Below are 27,562 nucleotides of genomic sequence, written 5' to 3' on the forward strand. Positions count from 1 at the left end.
AGACAGCCTCCACTCTCCAACCTCAGCGTCACCTCTCGTTATCTGCTTCGTCCCGGACTCCAGATTTAACGAATGCTGTTTGTTTCTGAGGCCACGAGGGGAACAAGAAAACACGTTTATATACAGAAAAGCCCTCCAAATTAAACCACCAAATATGTTGTTTGTCCACGGCCTCTAGAGCGACGGATCTGACGCTGCTATCAGCAGGACGAAGAACTAAAACTGTTTTATGGTAAAGTTTGGTTATATTTAGGCACAAAAAACGACTTGGTTAGGTTTAGGGAAAGATCATCTGGGTTAAAACGACTGCTTTGTGAGTTTGGCTTCATTTGTGTACAGTGGGACGAAGCGGAGACGCCATCGTTAAATATCTTTCTGTATATAATCCTCACATATGTCCACTAACAGACCTCGATGGAAAGAAACTGTGGAGGCAAAGAGGTCGATTGTACAAAAACTATTCAATTAATGAAATAAGGACAATAAACCTACACACACACACACACACACACACACACACACACACACTCCCGCCCTTGGCTGTTGCAGGTCCAGAGGTCAGAGGTCAAACGTCGCCACATCATCGAGGTCACTGGGGGGGTCAAAGTTGGGGCCAATCCAATGAGACCAAACAGCGAGGAGACGGGGGTTTGTTTGGTTATCAGATCTGTCCAGCTGTGTGTGTGTGTGTGTGTGTGTGTGTGTGTGTGTGTGTGTGTGTGGTATACTTATCAGTGTGCACATGCTCGTGTTGTTAGAAAATAATTATTGATTTAGCAACAGATCCGAAAGCTTCTGACATTGATCTCTTCCCCTCGTGAATTGGGTGAGTGATCAGGTTGGGGGGGGGCAGTATTGAACAGTGATTGGCTGATACAAGGATAAACCTCTCAGGTTATAGATGTTATTAAACATGATACTACCTGTTTCAAACTGTATTCAGGTTTTTACACCTCAAATGTGGGATTAATGAATGGGTTATTATATATTTTGGATTTTTTATGAATTACATGCTCAGTTCAGGGTATTTTAAGAGGTAATAAGCTGTAAATATCATGATATTTAAAGGGATTTGTTTTCCTAACAGTGTTCTGGTATTTACACCTCTAATTTAGGGTTAATTTATGGGTAAATGAATACGTTATTATATATTAAGGAGTTTTTAAACACGGTTGAAGGGTTTTTCAAAGGATAAAAACTTTAACATTTATAAAACATTATATGTGCGCCACATTCATTTGTACCTAAAAAGAACCTTAATTTTTAATCAAGATGCAAAATCATCAAGGCTTCACCCCAAACACATTCACGTCCTCTGATGTGAATCTTCTTTTGTTTATTTTTTACTCTTCAGAGATGTTGTATAAAAGATCGAGGATTCAACATGAAGGGAGCTGAGATACTTTACAGCTGTACAACATGTGTGTGTGTGTGTGTGTGTGTGTGTGTGTGTGTGTGTGTGTCACTGTACACAGGTCATCAGAGTTATCATCCTGCACGGATTATATTGATCCTGTGCACCAGTGGCCAAACACACACACACACACACACACACACACACACACACACACACACAGACACACACACATCACAATAATTACACCGATACGAGGGGGGTGGAAATCATTTTAAAATAACAAACTAACACTCTGCAGGCTTGTATGTGTCTACGAGAAAATAAATTACAGCATGTGTTCAATGGAAAAGATAAGAGTGTGTGTGTGTGTGTGTGTGTGTGTGTGTGTGTGTGTGTGTGTGTTTGCGTGCTGTCTGTTCTGTTTATGTTTCCATGCTACACTTCCTCGACTAACTAATAGCTAATTTGATCCGTTCGTGCCTTATGGCAAGGTTGTATTAAATTGTGCATATAATGCTGTTCAGCACACACACACACACACACACACACACACATACACACAGGTAACGTCTGATATTCGACTGTATTACAGGCCCAGTGTCGAACACTGAGACCTGCACCGGTCCCTCTGGACTCCAGTGAAGGTCACATTTAGCCAGCTGACATAACACTCCTCCTCCTCCTCCTCCTCCTCCTCTTCCTCCTCCTCCTCTTCCTCTGGATGTAACGGGAGCAGAGCATCAGAGACGAGGAGGTGCTGATAACATGTCGGAGAAACTCACACCTTTAGCATGACGGCTGTTATTCTGGATTACTGAGGGTACAAAGCATTTTATCACTCTGTGGGGCTGCAACCAATCAAGTCTATCAATTCTTAAATCAATCAATTGTTTTGTCTCTAAAATGTCACAAAAAGAAAAACCACAATGTCCTAGAGTTCAAGTTGTCGTCTTCTTAAAACCTTAAGATATTCAGTTCATCGTTACATAAAAACGCAGGAAGCAGAGCAGCAAATCTCCACATTAGAGAAGCTGCAAGGAGCGTTTCATAAATTAAAAAATTGCGAGACATTCAGACAAATAGTGAAAATGCGCATCACAGTTTCATCTCTTTCACGTCTTGTTTTGATAGATCTGCATTAAGCCCGCAGTGTGTTTCGCTTCTCACACAGAGACAAACTTGAAACAGAGACAACTAGATTGTTAAATAAAGCCCAGAACAAGAACATTTAAATATTCATGCATTTGAAATATTACAAGGTTTATCTTCCTCAGTAAGTTCTCTGTAATGTGTGTACATGATGGGAAAGATCCGATCTCAGACTCTCTGGAGACCTGAACATGTAAAAGCTGCATATTTGATTGCGTACTTTGCTCAGATTATTCTCCCCGCACTGACGCTGTATCTTTAAAAAAAAGAATTTTAATTTTAAAAAGCACAAGCAGCTTTTGAAGAGTCTCACTTAAAACCATGAATATATAATTTCGTTTTGGGGTTAAAGATAAGCTGAAACATACAAGAGAGAATTAACCCTATCTGATGGGGAAACTGCTGAGTGCTGCATCCACTGAGCCTTTGATGCCTGCGTATTGTGGCGCGCAAAGCTTCAACATCTTCCCGTTAAGATGAAGAATAAACGGGCTCGCGAAGGCCGGATGATGATTTTTTTGTTGTTGTTGATATTGACACTCTTTGTGGATGCGAGCCGCAGAGCTCAGACAGGCAGTTGGCGGCACATATGCACGGTGAAGCTGGCATGCCCGGCAGCCTGGCACGGCGCCACTGGGGCCCTGCCAAACAGATGAGCCTGTAATTGTGTTTGGTTTAATGGTGAGGCGAGCCGGCGCGGGGTTTTTACACATTGGTTGACTTCGATAGTGGGGAGCTTTTTTGTTTTTCTCTTCTTTGGATGCTTTTTTTTATTATTGCTGCAGTAGAATTACGAAGGAGGAGGAGTTATTTTGGACAACCCTGGTTCTGGGCGTTAAAAGTCCCATTCATTTCTCCCATAGACCACGTCACATGACTCACAGCTGTTTGGATCACCATGAAGCTGAAGCTGTAAATCAACAACTGTTTTATCGGTTAAATTATCTGGTAACTCCAAAGAAAAAAAAGCAAAGATTAAAAGAATGTCTGAAAATTAGGGTTAGTTTTGACCTGCTTCAGGTGCTGAGGCTCATGGGTAATGTAGTATTCAGAGCCGCCCTCCAAGGTGACAAACAGAAACATAAACCTATATGTTCGTGACAACCGAGGAGGGTCCTGTTTCTATGTAAAATAAACATTTTAAACTGGAACACAGAATAGAAAAAAAAACACTTCCCAACTGTAATAAAAGCCAACTCGATTTTTTCCTTTTTTTTTTTTTTTTTTACAGCAAAAACAAAACAAGAATCTCCCTCGGGGGGCAACTAAGCCCACAATCCACAATTGTGAATTTCATGTTTCAACTGATTTTTCTCTCCTCAGACCCTTTTCACTCTGCAATAAAATAAATCAACCACACGCACACACACACACACACACACACACACACACACACACACACACACGTATACAAGTCATCTGAGCTTATAAACCCTGAGAACAAATCCACAAAAGAAAAGATAATCCATAATTTGATCCATTGTTGCCATGGTGACAGGCCGCACCACTCTGCGCCTGTGTGACCACAGCAACAAGTCGGTTTAGGGGGCGACACGACGAGGACGTCCACACCAACATGGACGCAATCTGAAGTTTTGAACATGAGCGTGTTGGATGGAACAAGAGAATGCAGTAAGAGGAAAACATGGACGCCAGGACTGTTCTGTGTTCTGGATCTGTGATCTCCTAAAGGATAAGGCTGAAGATCTTCTATAACAAATCCCATAAAAACACCAAAACCAACGTGAATTCATCCTAACAAGTGTTGTCAGTGCATCCAAAGCCTGATATATCTTATTCCTCTGTGCTGTAGAGCTCAGTAGATGCTAGCTGCTCTGTGAAGCTGCACTATGAGCTAAATTCTAGCATCAGCATGCTAACGTGCTCTCAGTGAGAACGCTACCATACTGATGTTTAACAGGTATATTGTTCGCCTTCTTAGTAAAGTGTGTTAGAGCGTGAAGATTTGCTAATTAGCACAATAACTCATATAGTCATAAACCAATGCACACCTTTTGACTTTGACCTGATGATGGCGCTAGAAGTAAAGTCAGAGAGATCTCCAAAGTGATTCATTCTGTGGGGAACAAAAACCTCCAAAAACACCAAATCTCATGGCAATCCAGTTGTTGGGACATTTCACTCAAAACCACTAAATATCAACCTCCTGGTGGCGCTAGAGGACAAGTCAGAGGATCACCAAAGTCATTAGGATTCATCCTCTGGGGACCATGAATGAGCCACCGTGACGTCACTTATTGGTTTGTGGACTACCGTTTCAAGCCTCCAGTTTGGCATTTTGCACGTCGCCATCTTGGTTTTTTGGAAGAAGAAGTGACCATATTTGGATGAGAGGGTGGAGCTGAGGACAACATGCACGCCTACACCTACCTGCAACCTGACTGCACCTGGCTCCTGGCCACGGCGTGTAGTAGTGAAGTAGTGGCTAACAAAGTTAGCTTGTAAACGTACTCACCGGAAAAAGAGAACAGCTGACTCCTAGAGTGTCTTTTAGTACAACCGAACGCCTCAATCCTGATTGACAGGTCGCCGTGGTAGCAATTTTTGTGTGATTTCCCCCCCGGGGATCAATAAAGTATTTCTGATTCTGAACCATAAAACATACCCTTTATTATCTATTTTACTCTAAATGGGATCATAATTTACTAAATGAACACCCTGGTGTGTTGAAGAAGACGTGAAACTAGTGATGAGACCATAAACTCATGAGGAAAATATTTACTGAGGTAATAACTCAAGAGAGAAGTCGGGTCATTTTCTCATAGACTTCTATACAATCTGACTGACCAGTGGAGGCGCCCCCTGCTGGCCATTAGAAAGAATGCAGGTTGAAGGCACCTCCGCATTAGCCTCACTTTTAAGACCCGGAGGATGGTGCTTCATTATTACTGTGAGCGTGTTAGCATTCTGACGTTAGCATTGCCTGAGTAGAGCCTCACAGAGCAGCTAGCGTGGCTGTGACTACAGTCGCCCTTAATCAGTCTGAATGATCAGCGTCCTGATGTATTGATCTCCCGTCTGCCAGAATTAGAAAGGGATAACTGGCCAACACTATAATGTTTTAACATCATGATGAGCTGATGAACAACAAGACTGACGGATTTATGCTGCTGTTTAATTATTTTAAGTGTTCCTCATAAAAAGGAGGCCGTAAGCCCAGATGTGAACCCCGCTTGTATTACACTCACACTCCCATCACATTTAGAAAAAGTGCTCTCTTTGAAGCTCAAACTCAACTCCGCCCGCCTCCACAGACATCACAGGAGTCCCAAATATGTGATTGTTCATTAACCTCAACCCCCGTCTGGAAATAGCAACACACACCCCATTATTAGTGAGTCACTCTCCCTGCTGTTTATCTCCCCTCTCTTCTTTCTGTTTTCTCTTTTCAGCTCCGTTACTCCGAGGCTGCTCAGGTTCAGAGAGAGGAAACCAGGAAACACCAAGATCCACGATGGTCTCCAATGGTCTCAATGAAAACGATCAAGGATCATTCTGGTTTTTCACTTGGGCCATATGTCATATATAAGACAACCATTTTGTTCTGACATTCATGATCCCTGGAGGATGAATCTTTGTCGATCTCCTGCTGTTTCATGTAGCATCAGGTGAAATACCTCTGCATCTACAAAACTTCTCGTACAGACATTCATGGTACCCAGAGGATGAATCTTACCGACTTTGGTGATCTCTAGCGCCACCATGAGGTTGAGTTCAGAGCTGGATAGAGGCGGTTCAGAGAGAAATTTGTCCACAAACTATTGGATGGATTTCCATGAAATTTGATGCACACATTCATGTTCCCCACAGGATGAATAATCACACCTTTAGTCATCCTTCCATCTACAGCAGCGCCACCATCAGGTCAACACTATAATGTGTCCAACACTTTTAATTAATGACCAAATTATTGTAAATATTACCATCAGCCTCAGCTGTACTTTGTGTTTAGAGCTAATTTGTTGCTGCTAACACGCCAGACAAAGATGGTGAACATGGTGAACATTATACCTAAAAACATCCGAATATTAAAGAACGCTGCAGGATTTTTAAAAGTGCCCCCCCCCCCTTTTGTTTGGTGAAACAGGAAACAGTAACACTAATTTAAAAACATTTTAAGGGCACCTGTAACATTGTTATTGTGAGCATGTAAGCATGCTGATGCTGTTAGCATTTGGCTCACAGCGCTGCTGTTTCTAAGCAAAGAGCCGCTAGCTCTCAGGAATTGCTCTCTCTTCAATAAGGCAAGAAACATGTACGGTAAAACAAACAGCTTATCCACATTATCTAAACCACTTTATTTGTGGGGAAAAAGCAAAAGAGAGTGCACCCGAAATATTGGTAATAACCCCTCATGGCACAGGAAACCGGTGCGCGACTACGGTGACGACAACTGTTTCATGTGTTGTTTTGTTTTTAACCTGGTGAGCACAATGTTAACATGCGTGACAGAGATGAGGACCTAAATAACACCCAGGTCTTAATAAACTGACATTACCCTCTAAATCAAATCATGAGCTGCTCATGCTATGGTCAGTTGCTGAGACCTCAATCCTTATCCTGTGACATTCATTTTCTCTGATAGCAGTCACACCACACCATATTCAAGTCCAACCGAGTCACTGTTTCATTATCTCCCACTGCTGTTATCTTTCTCCTTCCTCTGCAATTCTCTTTGCACAGACAGCCGAGGCGCCCGGCTGTGAGCCTGAGAGACGAGCGCAGAGGGAGGATAAAGAGCGGGTAGAAAAGATCCCGGTAGCTCAGGATGGATGCTGAGACAGCAGAGTTAGGCCGAGCCCGTAGCAGATGTCTTACAGCGGTATATGAACCAACACTGCTCGCAGATCTCCCAATTAATACCAGACAATTAGGCCCCGCTCTTCTTCTTCTTCTTCTTCTTCTAGGCAAAATCTAAAGTGGTTACACTCTGCAGGCGAGAGGTAGAGCGAGTCTGGGAGTGTGAGACTGAGCAGCAGGTTATTTGCTGCCGATGTGCACTTTTCTGCAAACACGTCATCACATTCACTTACAGATGGGAAGCTGAGAAGTAGCTTTATTTGGCCCCCGCTGCTCCTGCTAATGGGAGTGATAAGGTGCAGAAGAAGAAACCAAGAGGTCATTTATATTTCCACGGGTCAGGGTTAGGCTGCTATAACACAGTGTACGATCTCTGAAGCGCTGCGTAGCCTGTTAGCCGGGGTTGGCTTGCATGGACTGTGCGTGTTTGTGAGCTGCAGAGCCTCATGTGATGCGGGTCATGAGAGGGCTGCTGACGGGCTGTAACAAAGGAAAAGTTGTGTTCGAGCTCCCTGAGGTTGTGACCAGGCAGTTTCCCTGCAAGTGAGTGCTGCTCTCTAGTGGCCGCTGCGAAAATCAACGTTCCATCACATCCTTTTACTTTCTCCATGACTCAATATAGCAGGTTCTGCAATGCTTTATTTTAATTTCCGAGGTTTCCTGGAAAGGAGCCGTTTGAGGCTAATCACAGGGCTGTAATGCAGGAAACGTGATCTTTGCACACTTATGTGGACGCAGGTGCTGAGTGAAAATCAGCTCAATTGATTCACCTCCAATTTTAAAGGTTTTAAAGGTTTAGTTTGATTCAACTAAAATCTCTTTCAACAGATTCTTCGTACTATCCAGCGGCCAAAATCCAGAGGAGAAAAGAGGAGTTCATAAGTATGCTGATATCTGAAGATATGAACATCTGTGTTTATGTTATTTATTTATTTTGGGGGCAGGTATATATATATGTATATATATATATATAATATGAGATTTTACTCCACTCTGCTCCACTTTAACATGCTGTGCAACAGTGTGTGTTTGAGGCGATGAAATGATGAAACTATGGAAAAAAATGTCCGTCAAAATGTTGTTGATCGACTTATCAATTAATGGACTAACTGCTTCAGCTCTGATTCTTTTAAGCAAACACTTCTGCATACAGTCAAAGAGTTATGAAACATATAAAAATTCAGTGGGTTCGAAGTCATCATGAGTCATTTCAGTCTCTCTGGATGAAAACATGGAAACTGAAAGCTCCACCGACAGAGAACAGTGTTTGTCTTGTGAGCAGAGAGTCATTTAAAAGTGAAATATCTCCCTGCTGGAGACTCGACTCTCTCTCCTCACATGCTCTGCACTAAGTCCTGGATTAACTTACTGACCCAGACTGAGGTCTCCATGACACAATTTCGGATACGGCACGAACGCAGCGGAGAACATTACCGTCACATCGACACAGTCCGGGGTCAAGTCATGGGACCGTAAACTTGTCCGACCAGGGAGGAACCCAAACATGAGAATCTGAATCTGTTCCCTCGGTCAGATCAGATTATAACATCCTGCTGAACTCTGTCATGTGGGGAACCTTCCTAAACGGGACAATTTTAGGCCCCGAGTCTTAAAGAAACGGGACTCTATGCTTTCCCTGCACGTATGTCGGTAATACTTCTGCAGCGTGCGGTTGGAGAGTAGTTTCTTAATGACAGGGGAAGCCTGAGCGGCTCCGCGGCCTCCTGCGTAAACAGGCGTAGCTGGCTGCCATCTGGTTGGCTTCCACTTCAGAGCAAAGAGCCCGACGAACGCTCGCTGATGATCTGCACTGATTCCAGCAACAACTCCCACAGCAGAATATTTGGGAGCCTGATTTACACCCACGTGAGTAACGGGACCACCAAACTACACGTTAAATATATATGTTCTCACCTACTTCTAAAAAGGTGTTTAGTCACACACATAGAATCATATATATATCAGAAAAATAGTGAGTTATTGTGAGTTTAAGTCCTTAAAGTGAGTCTGGAACTGTGGGACAAACTCAATCCGCTGAGGAAGATTCCTCACCAGCATCTTCATCTGAGCTGACATGAGTACACTCCGAGCTTCCTTATCCTAAAACAGATGGGTGGTGCAGCCGTGCATCTGCCGCAGTGCCTCCTTCCTCTTTTCTGGGACATGAGAGGCCCAAACACACGTCTTTATTTGTGAGACCAAAAAGTACAGCAGTCTACGCGGCGAAGCAGAAGTTTCCCAGACCGCTATGAGCTTAAGGATCTGAATAAATGCACCTGTATCGGGGGGGGGGGGGGGGGGGGGGCTCTTTGAAAGTACCAAACAATAAAAACACACAAAGCGAGTGTGCGGATGACAGCAAACATTCATACACAAAATAGTCGGGTCTGTTGGAGAAAAAAACACTCAAACAAGTCAGAAGAAAAGGCTTTCGCTCCTGCAGCAGTTTTACTTCTGTGATGTGACTTCATTTGAATGACAAAGAAACAAAAGGGGGTTTCTCAAAGCTTTTGCGCTGAATGCGCCGACTAAAAAATAAAGCTGCACAAAAAAAACAACAACATTAAAATGCAAAGAAGTTGTGTTATTCTGCACTGCGTTGTTATCCAGATAAGCACACAAACAAACGCGACTTTTTGACCAGTTACACCCCTCAGTTCCCATGACCGAGTGTGTGTGTGCGATACAGCGAGTGTGTGTTTGAGCCTGTTGTGCCAACAGAAAAGTCGACGGGGGCAGCGATGGGACAAACTGTGGGAGGCGAACAGAAGAGAAGAAAAGAGAAGAAGAGGAGAGAATTCAAGCAGAAGTAAACGTCCCTCTCAGAGAGACTCTCTCTTATTGGTACTTCATTAGTCTTGACCTTTCCTTTGACCCACAGCGAATGCAGCAGCAAGCCCACTGCTATGACACCGCCACTATACAAACCACACACACACACACACCACACACACACACACACACACACCACACACACACACACCACACACACACACACACACACACACACACACACACACACACACACACACACACAAAGGAATGCTGCTTCTGTTATTGTCTTTAAGTGCCAAACTCGGGCCAAGGCCTCGCCAGGGTCTGAAAAACAAAATAACAGCCGTGCAAAGCTCGCTCACACACACACACACACACACACACACTAACACACACTCACACACTAACACACACTCACATCTATACACACACACACACCCAAACACCACTTCCGTCCATTCTCTCTCACAGAGAAAGGAAGTGGAGTCGAGCTGGACCGGCCCCAGCTGTCCAGACAGAGGTAGCCTGGCAAACCCGGTCTCCTGCCTGCCTGCCTACCCCCCCCTCCCCCCTCCCCGAATGGCTTTAAAAAGACTCTCTTAGTCCTCACCATCCTTCATTTCCTTCAGCGCTGACTGAGTGGCTGGACGTAAAGAGCCACTTCAAGTGTAAAGAAAGTGTTTCCAGCCATTCGTCTGTGTGTGGAAATTAAAAGTATGAAAGCAGCTGGCGTAATGTCGCCTCACAGGCGTTTTCCCAAGGATAAAATCCTCTTTCACTGTGTATGTAAGTTAATGTGAATACATACATATATACAAGAGTGAAGAACCACTGAACACCAGGCGTTCGTTATTCATTTTCTGTGAATAATTACGTTTTAATCGTATGTAAATGAGGGTTTCCATAGTAATGGTAACACAGACGAAGAAAAAGCGACGCAGGGATGACGCTGAAGGGGACGTTTTATCTTCACCAAGTGTGAGAAATATATAAATATATAAATACCTGAGGCGGGGACATCTTTACACTTTCAGGGGTTCCACTTTTGCCTCCGAGGCGCATAAATTCTTAGAGAAAGTTGTCATTTACACAATACCTGCTAACGAGCAAGCTACCAGCTAGCCTGAACGTGTTGATACGTCCACTGGGGTTGTCGTTTTTAAAAGCAATTTGTTTTTTAATTTGCTCTAGTTAAGTCAGATGCAAGCCGCGTAGCCTTAGCTTAAATTATGTTGTAGAATTGTAGTTTCACGGTGCCTCCGCAGCCTCACAAGCTAACGTTACTATGGTGACATGGGACCACTCGCAGGGCTAGCTGATGAACTACTGTAGCCGGCGAGCTAACGGTTAGCAAGCTAGCAAAACGGGAAGATACCAGCGCTTCTTTCCTTCAGTTTCTTTGTAGATTTACATCATTGCATTCAATAAAGAGTTACTGAAGAGGGGAAATAAGCTAGCTCGGTCGCTAACGGGACAATAAGTTTATTCAAGAGATCATAAAATCCAAAAAACAAGTTTATACCCCAACAAAGTGTTTATATAAGAGATAGCTTTCTCCATTTTGGACCATTTTTTGAATGTGAATAGTTTGTCAAAGTGAACTAAACGCAAAAGATTCGCTTTGTCCTCAAAGCGAAGCATTGAAATGAACTGATTTCTCCATTTTAAATGCTGACGCAAATAATAGCTACCAGGTTGACAGTTGGAAGAGAGTACTGATGCATCAGCAGCATCACACACAGTCAGCTCGCCATCATCATCGTACTCACAGAGAGATCTCACGCTGAGTTATTTGTGTGTGTCCCGTTCAAATACACTTGTCAAGCAAAGAAAGAGACTATACAGCACAAGCTTAACATTATGCTATAAAAGCCCAACATGTGGACTGCGGCATCTAAATAGCAGGCTTGTGTTCAGCTGCCGTTCACCGGTAACAATCAAGAGCGCAGCGAAACAAGCTGTCTGACAGGATCTGGAGCCGGAAAGAGGGGAAATAAGGACTTTCAGCCAGTAAAAGCTTGTCAGGCACTAACTTGGACAACCACAGGGGGAAAAAAAGCAAAGATTATATCCAGCAACAGGTGATCTACTTCAAAATGTTGACCTGTACATGAACTCCTGACAAACTGTCAAAGAGCGTAACTTATTGATTATGAGGCTTTATAATTAGCTGTATTTCCTGCTGCTCCTTATCTACATAAATACATCATTACATCTAACATCCACTTAATGGATCCATCCACTCCTCTGCCACATAAAACCCATTCCCCTCTCTCAGCTGCAGCGTCTTCATCACTCTCAGCGGGTGATTGAGCGGCGAGGGGTCGCCGAGGGTCGACCCTCTTACCTTCGGCCATTTGGGGTTGATGAGACGGGCTTTGATTGCGTCGTCCAGCGCGGTGCTGTACTGGCCCAGTCTGAGATAGGCTGCGGAGCGGTTACTGTACAGGATGCAGTTCTGGGGGTCTGCGGTGAGGGCCTCGCTGTAGAGACGCACCGCCAGAGCGTACTCCCCCTGCTGGCAGGCCTGGTTACTGCGACGCACGCGCTCCAGGAATTCTCCTTTGCTCAGGCCGGGCGGGACGGAGATGTACGGCGGGTCGGCCCTCTTCACCGCCAGGGCCGAAGGGATCACAGGAGAGGAGGAGGAGGAGGATGAAGAGGGAGGGTTGGTGGTCCTGCTGGTGGAGCGAGAACCAAACAGAGAGAACTGAGGAGCAGAAGGGGAAGGGGGGGGGGCGAGGAGAGAAGGCAAAACATTTTTTTAATTAGTTCATCAACAGAAAGCATCAATCATCAATGTGATGGCAGGTGTGTCTTTATATTCTGTACCAACAAGGAGACAAGGATCAGGTCTATCGAGGTAGCAGAACCAGGTTTCTGAAGCTGTTTACATGCGCAAAACACAACCAGGATACTCCAAAAAACCTGGAAACCAGATACGAGTGCGCATGTAAACGCACCCACTATCAGATCTATCAGATCCATCAGGTCTATCAGATCTATCAGGTCTATCAGGTCTAATATCACCATCGGCAACTGCCTCAAAAATCCTGTATCGGTCGGGTTGTTCTGATTATTCCACATTTTGAACTATAAACATTGACCAAGCGAGGACAGGCTTCTTGCCCGCAGTGTTGTGGACATAAAAATAAGTTCAGAAAGACAGAATGGAAATGTGCTTATTGGCAGCCGTTACATAAGTCATAAAAAAACAACTTATTGCAGATTTCAACACAGTACGACACCGAAACTGCAGCAGCCTCATTTGCATGATATGATAGTTGCTGGCAAAATGGGACACCAAGCTGCTGCGTGCACTTTTCTGTTCTGCTCGGCGCTAACGGCTTGAATTCCTCAGAGAGACACGGAGAAAGGAGGAAAAGTCAGACAGAGACTCAGACAGTCGGATGAGGCTTCTGTTCTTCTCATTCGCTGCAGCTCTCTGTAGCTTTAACACTGAAACGCTGCCTCCCTCCCTGATCTGGTGCTTCCAAATTTGTCCTTTCACCAGCGCTTACACCAAGGCCTTCATTATCTCTCTCACACACACACACACACACACACACACGTGTTCAGATACACACTTAAAATATGCAGACTGGAGGGATTCCTGAAACTTGCAAATGCATCACCCAACAGCTTTGAGCGAGAGGCAGAAAGTTGTTTGGAACTGCACTGATGATTCATTTGAAATAAACTGCGAGAGAATAATAAAAAAATAATTTAAAAAAACAGTCTGGCAGTCTCACACGAGTCACATGAGAACTAACGCAGAGGACAACACACTATGAAACATCGACTCTGCGGGTTTAAACTAGCGACAGGAGGCTTCAACACGGAGCTGCTGTAAAACCTGCGTCGCACCGAGACGCCATCTAAAAAAACGTCATTTTTCTGGTCTAGTCTGGGACAGCATGGTGAGAGGGGCTGCTCCTCAGACCCAGGACAGGAGCAGGAACCCAACTCCTTTCTACCCATGTTGGTCCCCGGCCCCTGGGAGCCCCTTTTTTTAATAATTAGTTTTTAATAAATAAATCTAGATGTATGTGTAACAAAACAAAAAACACCTTTTCAGGATTTGTGGTGACTTTTCTGAATCGGTGGCTCCTCGGCCTCAGACGGGAGCAGACTTCTTGTCAGCTTTGAGGGCTGAAATGACGACTTTATTAGCTGCTGCAGAAAACGAATGAATGAATCTGAGGAACAGCGAGACAAATCACTCACGGAGGAGTTTCAACACGCTGCAGGGCTCTGGTAGTTATTTACTTACACGAGATAAAAAGAGTTTTCTGGAGCAGCAAACAACACATTTGGCATCAAGCTTCCCGTTCGGCTCATTAAATCATCAGGTTCTTGGGTTCTCGTGCGCTCCGAGACCTGAACAACGTCTACACTCGCTGTTCAGTTCAGTCCTTTTTAATTAAGTATGCCGCTGACAGATGGCGATGAGGTTCATTTGGAAACAATCAAGCTGCAGACAGTTAGAAGGAAGATTTAAGACTTAAGTGTACAATGAACTGATGAAATCCTGAGTCCAGGGCCACATCCTGGATTTTAGAAATACAGGGGCCAAAATCCGTCCCTATAATCCCCGAAGCCCCGCACACCAAAAAGGCTTGTTCACACGTCTTTTATCATTAAAATATTTGGATTTTTCAGGTTTCATTTATCTAGTTAGCTGTTTATGTTATTTAACTTCTCTTTAAATCATATCTTCATTTAAATGTCGTAAAGTTGAAACGGTTATTAGTAGACGATCAGTTGATGGTTAAATTCCAAACATTTTCTCATTCCAGCTTCTCATTTGAGGAACTTACAGACACGTAAAATGAAGTGTCCTAAAGTTATTGTTGTTTTGGAGATGTATCCGTCTCTGCATCTTAACTGGATATTGTCTTTACGTCTCTTTATGTTTGTATTTATTGTCTTAAACAATGTTTTTATGCTGCCCTGTTGGTCTGGTTTGAGACCAGGTTCAAGGCGATCTTCACTGTCCCGCCGGGAGAAATGTGTTAAGCAGCAAGGGGGGTCACGTAATGACAGAATACAAAAGGACGACAACAACAACCACGACTGGAAATTCATATTAAGAACAAATATGCAAGAAGGCAAATGTGCCAGGGCAGCGCAAGGAAGGCGACCAGAGTGCTAACTGTCTTTTAGTGGTCTGAACAGGTGCCCTGAAACCTGCCTGAGGGCGACAGCTCAAACTCCCCCCTGGAGTGGATGGTCCCGGCAGTCCTCTATAACGTTAGGACCGGCCTGTTATAAATGACCAAAGGCTTGTCCCGACTCCTCCCTGAGATCTTCATCATCTCGCGTCAACAACGAAATAAATAAATGCTGTTCAAAAGCCTGAAACACCGAATCCCCTGAGGAGGAGGACAGTAAAGCTCAACTCACATGAGCCGTGTTGTTGTGAAACACTCGTTCAAACACGACGAAGGGGATATGAAGCAGCGCTTGTCGAACATGTCACCAGCGTGTTGTTGCTGCCTCGCATCATGTGTGCGGAGCTCAGGCGTAAATCTCTAAGCCTATTACTGCTGGACTAAAATACAGAAGAAAAATGACTGAGAGGAGTTCAGTGTGGACTTCAGCAATCACAGTTTACATGACTGAGCAGGTTGTATACACTGTTGACGCTCTGTAGACAGAAGTCTGACCACACTGGAGCCTCTCTGTGGTGTCGCTTCACCTGTCAACAAACTGCTCGGAGGGTTTGTTTGCAGGTGCGGAGGATGTGTTAGTGTGCGAGTGTGAGTCAGAGGGTGACCTTTCATTTGTTGCTTGCGTGTTTGACTAATCTCTCAGCGCCTAATAGTCCAGCCAGGATTATTTAGTTCTCCTCAAATCTGCTTCAATATAGTCTGGGGTGGGTTTTTTTTTTGGCCACTTGGGGGCAGCAGAGACCTGCTGCGAACACAACACCTGCATATCATCACCTTTTAAGTTGACAGTAAACGTCAGCACCAACCTCCGGGTCTGAAAAGTGAAGCCAATGTAGAAGTGCTTTAAACCTGCATTCTTCCTAATGGCCAGCAGGGGGCGACTCCACTAATTAGTCAGATTGTATAGAAGTCTATGAGAAAAAGACCCGACTTCTCTCTTTATTTATTACCTCAGTAAACATTTTCCTGATGACTTTATGGTCTCAATGTTTAGTTTCAAGTCTTCTTCAATACAGAATGATGTTCATTTAGTAAATGATGGTCCCATTTAGAGTAAAACAGACGATAAAGGGCCCGCTTTAAGGGCGGGGCTACCTTGTGATTGACAAGTTGCTATCACGACAACTCTAGGAGTCGGCTGTTCGTGTTTTCCGGTAAGTACATTCACAAGCTAACTTTGTTAGCAGCTAAGTGCAGTCAGGTTGCAGGTACAGGTAGGTGGAGCGTCCTCAGGTTCTCAGATCCCCAGCTCCACCCTCTCGTCCAAATATGGTCACTTCTGGTTCCAAAAAACCAAGATGGCGACGGCCAAAATGCCAAACATGAGGTTTCAAAACGGTAGTCCACAAACGTGACATCACGGTGGCTACGTCCACTTCTTTTATACAGTCTTACACATCATCACCTTCTGGCTTGTGGTGGGGGTTGTTTTTTTTTTGTTGACATTTCAGAGGTTCAAACATAGACAAATATACAAACGTTGTCTCTTCAGCAAACTAAAACTGTAGATTAAAACAACTGCAAACTGTTATTTTCAGCTCCACTGATTTGAACTGTGAAGGATATAAAGTGTCTTGAACTAACAGGATGCTGTGAACGACTGTGTGTTCAGTCTGCTGCGTCACCTGTCTGCAGTGTTTGATATCTCTGTAGCTGCTAATTAAAAGGTGCTGTATAAGTCACACACACATCTATACTCACACACACACACACTCACGCACACACACACACACACACACACACACTTACAAAAGAGTTGACATGTTGTCAGCAGCACTTTGTCTCTCAGCAAGACAGTTTGTTATTATAAGTGTCACTGCTGACGCACGCAGTGCTGGAGCAAGTACTCAGATCTAGTAGTAATACTACAGTGTAGAAATACTCTGTTACAAGTCGCTCCTGTCTGCTTTCTTATTTTTCTTACTTTTTTCCATTATTCCTTTATCAGAACTGCATCTTTATTTGTAAATACTTCTCATTTCTAAATGCATGCTACTTTCTACTCTTGAACGGGAGCACCTATAACTGTATATCCCCCCCCCCCCCCCCCCCCGATCAATAAAATAGTTAAAATGCAAACATATTAGCATCAAAATATACTTATAGTACGAAAAGTAAAAGTACTCATTTTAGAATAATGATTATTATCATTATTGATGCATTAATCATCACCACTTTAATGCTAATTTTAATGTATTTATGTACATATGAATCTGGAAAGTAACTAAACCGGTCAGATAAATGTAGTGAAGTAAGAAGTACAATATTTCCGTATAAAGTAGCACAAAATGGAAATACTCAAGTAAAGTAGAAGTTGTGCAGTACTTGAGTATATGTACTTGTACTAAATGTATAGGAAAAGTGTCTGAACAGGAGTTTGCACGGGAAAGAGTTCAGATGGAAAAAGGACAAAAAAAAAAAAGACAGGAACACAACGTGAATGTCCACACACACACACACACACACACACACACACACACACACACACACACTTCCCCTGTCTCCTGTCTTATAGTCCCAGCAGCCCCAGTTTCAGGTCAAAGGGAGAACATTCCTGGAGAACAACAGAGAGACTGGAGGTCTGAAGACCTGCAGGAGAGGAAACTGGGTCCCTCTGATCCTCTGATGAAGTCACATCGCAGGAGATGCAACAAGACAACAAGCTGTTAATAGTTGCAATCATATATATATATATATATATATATACACACACGCAGTATATTTTTATCCCCTTGTGTTTATCTTATTTCTATTTTCCACAACATCTGTTATGTACATATATTCCTTCACATGTCCGACTGTCTTTGTGAAGCACTTTGGTGTCAAATAAATGAAACAAACTGAAACTGAAACAGACACATGGTCTTCTGGACTACAGCTAACACAGTGTGTGTGTGTGTGTGTGTGTGTGTGTGTGTGTGTGTGTGTGTGTGAGAGTGTGAGTGTGTGTGTGTGTGTGTGTGTGTAATAGCTCTACCTTTGTTCAGCTTCGTTGTCCTTGTTTTTCAGCTGAACGTCTATTTAAATCTTTTACATTGAGAGCAACTTAAAACCAGAGTCAAGCTCCTTGTATGTGTTCACATACTTACAATAAAGCTGATTCTGATACATGTGTAATAGTAAACGGAGCATTTTGGGGGGGTTGGACGGCTTTTCTATACTGAACAGACAAATCGATTAATCGGTTAATCGATTGATTAGATTTGTTGTGTGTAAAAACCTTCCGAACTGAAACCTTCAGGAAGGTAAACCACCATGAGAGCTGCTCAGTGGAGGAAAGTCACAGAGTACATTTACTCAAGTACTGTGCTTACGTACAGTTTTGAGGTACTGGTACTTGAGTATTTCCAGTTTATGTTACTTTATACTTCTACTCGACAACAATTCAGAGAGAAATATTATACTTTTAACTTTCGTTCCTTTCCAGATTCAGATAAATAACACTGAATACAATCAATAAATATCTGGTGGTAACATATCTGAGCGGTTCTGCCTGGTCGTCTGCAAACTGTCAAACTGTTTAAACTTGTGCAGACGAGCTTTCTTTCTGTGCGGATCCTCCTGCTGGTTTCTCTGCACACCGACACCGGAACGAGCGGAGTTGTGCCATTTTGTGAAACCACCAAATAAAACATCCACCGCTGTTCCCATTATAGCCTTTACCTTTTCTTTCCTGCTTCTTTGCTTTTCCATCCTGCTCTAAATCCGGCGACGGCGGCTCCAAACTTTCATCCCGGAGCAGCGGTGAGGCAGGAAAACACACCGTCCGAGCCGACGGGAGCCCCTCAGTGTCGACCCGGTGTCCGCCGCGCTTTGACTGATCGATAATAAGATGCGGAGACCCGTGAGCTATAGACCGACCCTCCAAAGTTTTTCCTGGGGAAAGTTAATCCGGAGTGAGTGCGCCATGTTCCCACAGCCGATCTTCTCCCCATAGCGGAATTTCTGTCCGGTGAGAGGCGGGGATCCGGTCGGCTCCACGGCTGCAGCCTTCAGCAAGGTTTCAATTACTTCTCATGACATCAGAGAGGAGTTGAGTTACCTGACAGATCTTCATCACAGCAGGCCTTCACGCACTGCTAGTGTTGTGTGTGAGGAAGACACACACACACATATATATATATATACATATATATTTTTTTTTATTATTTTTTTAAACTTTTATTAAGTTTTCAAGAGCAAACAAACAGCAACAAAACAATAAATATATAAACACGTGTAATGAGTGTAGTCTAAACAGCAGGAAGCAAATGTTCCCTCACATTTTATTCACTTTCTTAGTTGAAAACATTGTTGCCACTCAGTGAAATATGGCAGTCAGAAGATGTTAGCTTAGCTTAGCTTAGCATAATGACTGGAAACCGGGGGGGTAAACAGCTAGCCTGGCTCTGTCCGTAGGTAACGAAGCTCACTTGTTTACATGTTATAGTTTGTTTACTGTGTAAAGTGTAAACGGACTTTAGAAAGTTGCCTTGCCAAAAGTGTTTTTACACTTTACCTTCAAACTGGCTATTTCCCGCTGCTTCCAGTCTCTATGCTAAGCTAGGCTAACCGGCTCTTGCGTCCCAAATTGTCAAACTATTCCTTTAAAATGATTCAGTTGTACGTTTCCTTCTGACATCATAAATCAAACGTGTTTTATGCACAGACACGTCATTTTTAGATCTTTCCTTTTTCATTGCTAAGCTAACAACGTGATATTTATCTGTATACAACTCATACAACATAGTACAAATATTACAAGTACAGTAAGTGTCCCGAGTGCTGAAACCTCAATAACAGTGACTACAGGGCTTTATAATCAGTGGAGTGTTGCGGTGCATGAAGAGGTTTATAAACTACGACCTCTTTCTATTATCATGTCTCAGTAGACCAATTTTCAAGTGAGACATTTTGACTTATAGCAGAACGCTAAGGCGTGCTAGCGACTATGAGGCTGTATTTAGGCACAGTGATGCTTTAAGCTAAATGCTAATGTGAACATGCTCACAAAGTTAATATGTTTAACAGGTATAATGTTTACCATATTCGCCATCTTGGTTTAGTATGTTAGCAGGCTAACATTTGCTAATTAGCGGTAAACACGAAGTACAGCTGAGGCTGATGGGAAAGTCGTAAGTTTTCCAGGTATAATTTTGACCTGTTGATGGCGCTAATTGGAAAATTAAGGGATCAAAGTTGTTACGGTTAATTCTGAGGGGATTTTTCCAGTTTTCCAGTTGTTGAGATACTTCACTCTGACATTGCCATTTCTAGAGCCAAGCTAAAAAGAGAGCACACGTGTAACTAATCACTTTAATGACGGCTCGGTTGCATCAAGAGTCCCAGGAAGTTGCTCCAGTGAGCCTGCATGCATAATAGACTCTTCAACTGGCACACCTGAATGAAATGCATTCGTCATTAAAGTTATAAGTCACACCTGTGCTGCTACGACAAGTCAGAACATCGGCTGTGAAAAGTTTTTCTTATATTTAAGTTTTCTTTTTTTATCCCAGAAAATTTTGTTCCAACAATTTGGTCAAAACCGAGTTCCTACTACAATATTTGTGTTAAATATCAAACAAATAAGACATTATGAAATTAATAATCATATAAATACAGATAAAACTAGAAATTGATTGTGATTGTTTTAAAACTCAGCTCATTATTATGAAATGTTATTTCATCCTGATTCTTTTCACTTTATTGCAGGTACTTTTTATTACATTCCAGTTGTTTTTATTTATTCTATTTAAAGGCTTTTTCCAAAGTCTGTTTTTATGTTTTCTTGTTGGAAATAAGTGTTCTCACTTTTAACATATTATGCCTTGGAATGGTGTGTTTTGTTGATCCATAAACAAATCAAATCAGATCAATATCACATAACTGGCTCTGCTCCGTTTACTTTGATTGACAGAGTTTGTGATGAAAAGTGACATTATGACATAAAAAGTTCAGGATGTTGGATGTTGTGAGATAAAAACAGACTTTGGAGGAAGAAAACTTTGACATAAAAAGTGCTGGAATTAAATGAAAATGACCTGAAATAAAGAAGAAAATGTGCTGAATTATTTCTCAGTTTTAAGGTTATTTATTTTATCTGTATTTATTCACATGATTTCATGATGTCCTATTTATCTACGATTTTGGACCATCCTGAGACACAGTTTGTGAAGCCTGGCCGCTCTGTCTTGTCTCTTGTCAGCTCTCATGCCGTTTGGCCCGTCGACCTCCACGTCTGCATCGTCCCCCTGGTCCAGCTGAGGAAGCTCTACTTTCACCAGATCTGCTTTGCAGCTGTTGAACAAAGAAGACGCTTTGTGATGCTATAATTAAGAGCATGTACTCTCACCCTTACAAGTACTCTATTAAAGAACAATTATGAGGTACTTTATACTTCTGCTTACATTTCAGGGGGAAATACTGTATTTGTTACTCCACCACATTTATTTGACAGCTATAGTTACTTTGCAGATTAAGCTTATAAAATAAAACATATTATGACCCCTTACAAACAAATGGTGTCTGGGGGGCCCATGTCACGTTTCAGATGTCTGTGAGCTATTTTCAGTTACACCAAAGAGACATTTCCCCTCTAAACGTCAAGGCCCAAGAACATAAAATTATCCAATAGTTTATAAAAGATTACAGAAAAATCCAATAAATTAATACAATTTGTGCAGCAGAATTGTGGTTATTGTTACTTCTTTCCTCTTCCATTAATAATCTCACGGCCCCTCAGATTTATCTTGTGACCCTTCGGAGGGGCCCAACCCCTTACTAGCTAACTGTATATAAAGTAGCTAAACTAGTTAACTGTTCATAAAGTAGCTAAACTAGTTAACTGTATATAAAGTAGTTAAACTAGCTAACTGTATATAAAGTAGTTAAACTAGCTAACTGTATATAAAGTAGCTAAACTAGTTAACTGTTCATAAAGTAGTTAAACTAGTTAACTGTATATAAAGTAGTTAAACTAGCTAACTGTATATAAAGTAGCTAAACTAGCTAACTGTTCATAAAGTAGTTAAACTAGCTAACTGTGTATAAAGTAGTTAAACTAGCTAACTGTATATAAAGTAGTTCAAACTAGCTAACTGTATATAAAGTAGTTCAAACTAGCTAACTGTTCATAATGTAGTTAAACTAGCTAACTGTATATAAAGTAGTTCAAACTAGCTAACTGTATATAAAGTAGTTCAAACTAGCTAACTGTATATAAAGTAGTTCAAACTAGCTAACTGTTCATAATGTAGTTAAACTAGCTAACTGTATATAAAGTAGTTCAAACTAGCTAACTGTATATAAAGTAGTTAAACTAGCTAACTGTATATAAAGTAGTTCAAACTAGCTAACTGTATATAAAGTAGTTAAACTAGCTAACTGTATATAAAGTAGTTAAACTAGCTAACTGTATATAAAGTAGTTAAACTAGCTCCACCTCGAGCAGCTACAACAGTAAAATGCGGCATTGATGCATCAGTATTAACAATCTAATAATGTTGTATATAATAATATCAGTCGGAGGAGATATTTTTCCACTTTTGATACTCAAAGTACATTTTGCTGAGAACACTTCTGTACGTTCACAGTAGGAAGTTGGAAATTAAATTAGAATTTTACTTGTAATATAGTATTTTTTCCTTGTCGTTATTGTATTTTTACTTTAGTAAAGTATCCGAGTACTTCTTCCACCACTGCTCTACAAAGTGATCATATCAGACCAAGTAGTTCAGTCATCAGATGTTTCCGTGTTTTCTATGTCCGTGTTTGTATACTTACATTTTGCCTGCTGTGCAGGCTTTTGGCAGGAAGCAGGCCTGAGACACATGTCCCAGCAGAAGAGCCTGTACTTTGGTCAGTTGTCTCTGGTTGGCCAAAGTGTGGAATAATCTGGAAGGACAGACAAATACATCAGAGACAGACAGACGTGCCAAAAAAGTAAAGTAAGTAAATTTGTGTAATCTAGACATAGTGTGACACTTCCCACGTCGACTAATCAAAAATAATAAATAAATAATCAAAATGTTCACAAAAAAAAGCTAAATTCTCAGAGTGATTTGTATTTATTGGCGTGGGTTTGTTGAGTTACCTGGCGGTACAGTTGCAGTGGTACAGTGTTGTGGCCTCTGGGTTGTGGAGGCCATGTCTCTGCTGCTGGGGAAGGATCTTGTCGGTGCACTCATCAAGATCCTTGAATACAGAACATGACAGCTGCTTCCCTGGGGGGGGGCACATCAGCGTGAATATAAATGTAGTGTAGAATTATAAACTGATCTGCTGGAGAGATGTGTACGATATCAAATACCTGTTGGTTCGGTGGGGTTTATGATGGTGCTGTTCATGCTGACCTCTGTTGAATTGGGATACCCGTACAGGGCGGGTGGATGAACCTCACCATGTAGAACCATTGTGCTCTCTTTACACCTGGAAGTCACAACAGAGGTTGAAATAATTAAAAGGACCAGTTTGACATTTTGGGAAATACACTTATTAGCCTTTCTGCTGAGAGTTAGACGAGAAAATCGATACCACTCTCACGTCTGTCCGTTCAATATGAAGCCATAACATGCAGCTGGTTAGCTTAGCTTAGCATAAAGACTAGATACAGGGGGAAACAGCTAGCCTGGCTCTGTCCCCTACCAGCACCCCTAAAGTTCACTAATTAACATGTTATATCTCATTTGTTTAATCTGTACGAAGAAAACAGATGCTAGCTGTTTCCAGTGTTTACGCTAAGCTAAGCTAAGTGCCTACAACTTTTACATTTAGCTAACAGACATGAGAGTGGTATCAATTTTCTCATCTAACTCTCTGCTATCCCTTTAATCATCTTGTGACCTCCTCAGATTTATCTTGGGGCACCTTGAGGGGTCAAGACCCCCAGGTTGGGGACTGGTGTGCCAGAGGAAATGTCAGGGGATCACCAAAGAAAGTAGGATTCATCCTCTGGGGACCAAGAAAGTCTGTACAAAAATGGCTAAAAATTCAAAAGTGGACAGAAAAATATATCCCAAAACATGGACACATAAACCAAAACTATCTGCAAGACCAAATTCACAAATCTTATCAACTTGTACTCAGAATCCAAACCTACGTACACCACAGTGTTATTACATGAATCAGAACTTTACTTACATTCCAAACCAGTTTCTCTGAGTACACTGGAGTTGGTGGGAGAACTCAAAGCAGTGCGTCTTCAGCCGGTCAAAGTACGTACGTCCCACTACATCGGACATTCTGTCCCCCGCCTCCATCAGACAACTGCGAAACCTGCAACGCGGATCATTTTGGTTCCATCATTTAAAAACAAAAAAGCATCAAAGCAAATAAATCTAAGTCTAAATGAGTTGACGTGTCATTGAGTGAAGGCGGAGTTAAAGTCATGAGTCCCTACTTGTTGTCACAGTCACAGTGAGACATGGTGTAGCCTCTGTTGTTGAAGACACCGTGATCTGAGCCAGAGGGCGGGAGGGTGAAATTGCAGTGGTCGTGTTCACGGCAACAGCTGTCTGTTTCGGCTAAAATACCTGCAGGAGGCGAGAGTAAAGAGTAAAGTACTAGATTATTACCACAACTCCAGTCTGATGAAACCACCACGACAGCTTGAGATACGAGCAACGACGTGTGTTTGTTGATATTTTTTATATTTGCACTCTTTCCTACTTTGTACTGCGACTGCTGCGCAACAATCTCCCTTAGGATGAACAAAGCTCTATCTTATCTTAAAAAGTTCCTGCATCTTGAGTTATCTGCTGAATTTTTTAAAACGTGTTTACATAGATTACATTTTTGGGAACAAGTGAAGCAAACAGATTTCAAACGTTTAGGAAAAAACAACAGGCTTTTCAAAAGTTTTAGGAGACAGGAAATGGATTCAACACTGTGAAATGTAGGATTCAGTGATTTTAAAGCTTGAACTTTATTAACAGTCAGGACATCTGAGGACTGTTCTTATTCAAATCTGTCTCTTGAGAGTCCCTCAGCTTTATGGAGGTGCAGCACTCTGCTGAGTGTCCCTTTAGGCTTTTACAGGTCCAGCGTCCCCTCTGCTGTCCTGAGGGTTTCCCTCATGTGACTTTTATGTGACATATAAACAATATTATGAAGCTTTTGCATGATTTTATTAAACCTTTGTCTTGTGACCCCTAATTACAGTTTATGAGTGAACTTTTCAACCAGAGAGCGATTTTTATTTAAGATAGGAGTCAAGTCAATTTTATTGATGTAGCCCAAAATAAAAATCAAGAGAGGAAAGTCTCCAGTGAAAGAAGCAAACAAGTAAGAAGAAATCAATATCTTTTTGCGTTCTCTCAGCTTTTTATTGGGAACCACTGCCCTACTTAATGATCAAGGCCATTAATGGACTAACTGAGAGTAAAGTATGGAAGAACTTACCCAAATCTTCATATGACTGCGCGTTGTTGCCAGATCCGCACCAGAGAGTCCCTGGTAGGATTAAAAAATGGTAGGAACTCGTGACCTCTGACCTTTCAGCTTGACCTTGATGAGTCTCCTCGGTGGGACTTTCAGCGCTCCTCGCGTGCTTCTTCCCTGTATGAACGTGTCCATGCGGAGCCTCCATGGAGACGCACAGTCCCTCCGCCTCAAACACGGACTGCACATCGACACGTTCATCTGGCTGATCTGAAAACTCCTGCGCGCGCTCCCGGCACGCGGAGAAATAGTTCTGGATCACTGCTGCGTCGTCGCTCCAGGCGCAGCTGAGCAGAGTGCGCTCCCCGGACCAGGCGCTGTGGTAGAGCCGCAGAGATGGAGAGGCCTGCCGGAGGAAAGTGTAGCGCACTTCTCCGGTAGGCAACACTTCGGTCCGGCTGCAGAGGATCGAGGCTTCCGTCCATCTCAGGAGAGAGGATGTTAAAATGACCGCGACGAGAGGAGCGATGCGCGTCATGGCGGCGCGTCCGGAACAGCGGCTGGATGGAAGAGGACACGAGTGCGTTACAGCTGAAACCTCAAAGAAACGACCGCTTCACTCTCTCAGGACTTAATGACAGATTGACAGACCTCAGGTCGGTTTTAAATGAGAACGGGAGGAGGCGCGCGGGGGTGTTCCGGTGGATCAAAAACAAACGCAACATCCAAATCAGACCGCGTCACGTGACCTGCCAGTGCCGTCAGACATCAGTGTGTCTCACCAGTAACAGAGTGTCTCACCAGTAACAGAGTGTCTCACCAGTAACAGAGACCATCAACACACAAGTCTCACAGGTTTATATATGATTAATAACGGGACATTAGACAAATATACCTAAAGATTTAGTGTCACTTTCACGACTCTTGTGTTGACAGTGTCGTAGAGGCTCGAGGCTACATTACAAGCATAACGCACCCAAATGTTGTAGAAATTAACTGAGCGAAGTGGAAAGCTTTGGGCTGCTGGTGGCGCTAGAGTACAAGTTACAGCATCATCACAGTCATCAGAGTTCATCCTCTGGGCACCGTGAATATGTTCCAGACTTCATGATCCTTCTGTTAGTAGGTGAGATATTTCAGTCTGGATTAAAGTGGTGGACCAACCAGCAGAGCCGCGCCGCCAGCATGGCTAAGAATTAAAAGTTGGATGACAATTTCTATAATAAGCTATTAAGATAAGTTATTATAATGTTCCTGTGGTCAGGCCTGCAGCACGAGATAGAGGCTGAGATGTACAGTATCTGACTGCTGGAGATGGACATGATGTCAGGGTGACGGGGCGACAGTTGACCGCTGTCACTCTCCAGTGGAAGTCTGGACTGACAGGAAGTCAAGTCCGCTAAGACAATGAAAAATAATATTCAATATAGTGAAATGTAAACAATATAATCACATAAACATAACGAGAAGCTTTAGGAAAACTACAGATCTTTTCCAAATATTAAAAGTAAGGTAAAGGCTCAAAATAAGTGTGGATGTCTTCAGTATAAGACCGAGTAGTTTTTGCTTAATATTTGTCACATTGTTGTTAACAGTAGGACTTTTGTCAGGATCTTGTAGGACTGGCGACTCTGTTTTGTCAGTGATCTGATTGTGGTCAATAATCTGAAGTTAATCTGCATTAAAGGCACAATATGTACCTGTGCATTAATCGCTTTTTATTGCCAATGTGTGAACGGAGTGTAAATTCACATATTATATCGCTAGCTAGCTAACGTAGCAAAACACTGTCTTGAGTGAACAACATCAGCTAATTCATCCGGACTCCCAGGGCTAATCTGGCCGGTAGATTGATCACTTTATCAATGATGCGAAGCAACCAACGCCAGATCCAGTGCAGCGTAGCTAAATTACAGCTAGCTGGCTAACC

General features: G+C 42.6%; 2 protein-coding genes across 2 annotated transcripts in view; both read right to left on the reverse strand.

Moving 5' to 3' along the window:
- Positions 1 to 18,969, reverse strand: part of ttc28 (tetratricopeptide repeat domain 28) — a 97,857-nt gene extending 78,888 nt beyond the window's left edge. The window contains exons 1-2 of the mRNA XM_070924121.1: positions 18,940 to 18,969; positions 12,450 to 12,812 (exon numbers count right to left, since the gene is read on the reverse strand). Coding sequence (XP_070780222.1) covers positions 12,450 to 12,812; positions 18,940 to 18,969 — 393 coding nt within the window. The remainder of the gene's footprint in view (positions 1 to 12,449; positions 12,813 to 18,939) is intronic.
- Positions 18,970 to 19,502: 533 nt separating this feature from the next.
- On the reverse strand, positions 19,503 to 26,252 carry LOC139300918 (group 3 secretory phospholipase A2-like). The gene is made up of 7 exons (XM_070924122.1): positions 25,654 to 26,252; positions 24,653 to 24,785; positions 24,394 to 24,528; positions 23,564 to 23,682; positions 23,348 to 23,477; positions 23,038 to 23,148; positions 19,503 to 21,552 (listed from the first exon to the last, which is right to left on the reverse strand). The coding sequence occupies exons 1-7, from the start codon at positions 26,168 to 26,170 to the stop codon at positions 21,390 to 21,392; spliced, it is 1,308 nt and encodes a 435-aa protein (XP_070780223.1). The 5' UTR covers positions 26,171 to 26,252; the 3' UTR covers positions 19,503 to 21,389.
- Between the last annotated feature and the right edge of the window lie 1,310 nt (positions 26,253 to 27,562).

Source organism: Enoplosus armatus, chromosome 18 (genome assembly GCF_043641665.1).
Source record: "Enoplosus armatus isolate fEnoArm2 chromosome 18, fEnoArm2.hap1, whole genome shotgun sequence".
In the NCBI taxonomy this organism is placed as follows: domain Eukaryota; kingdom Metazoa; phylum Chordata; class Actinopteri; order Centrarchiformes; family Enoplosidae; genus Enoplosus; species Enoplosus armatus.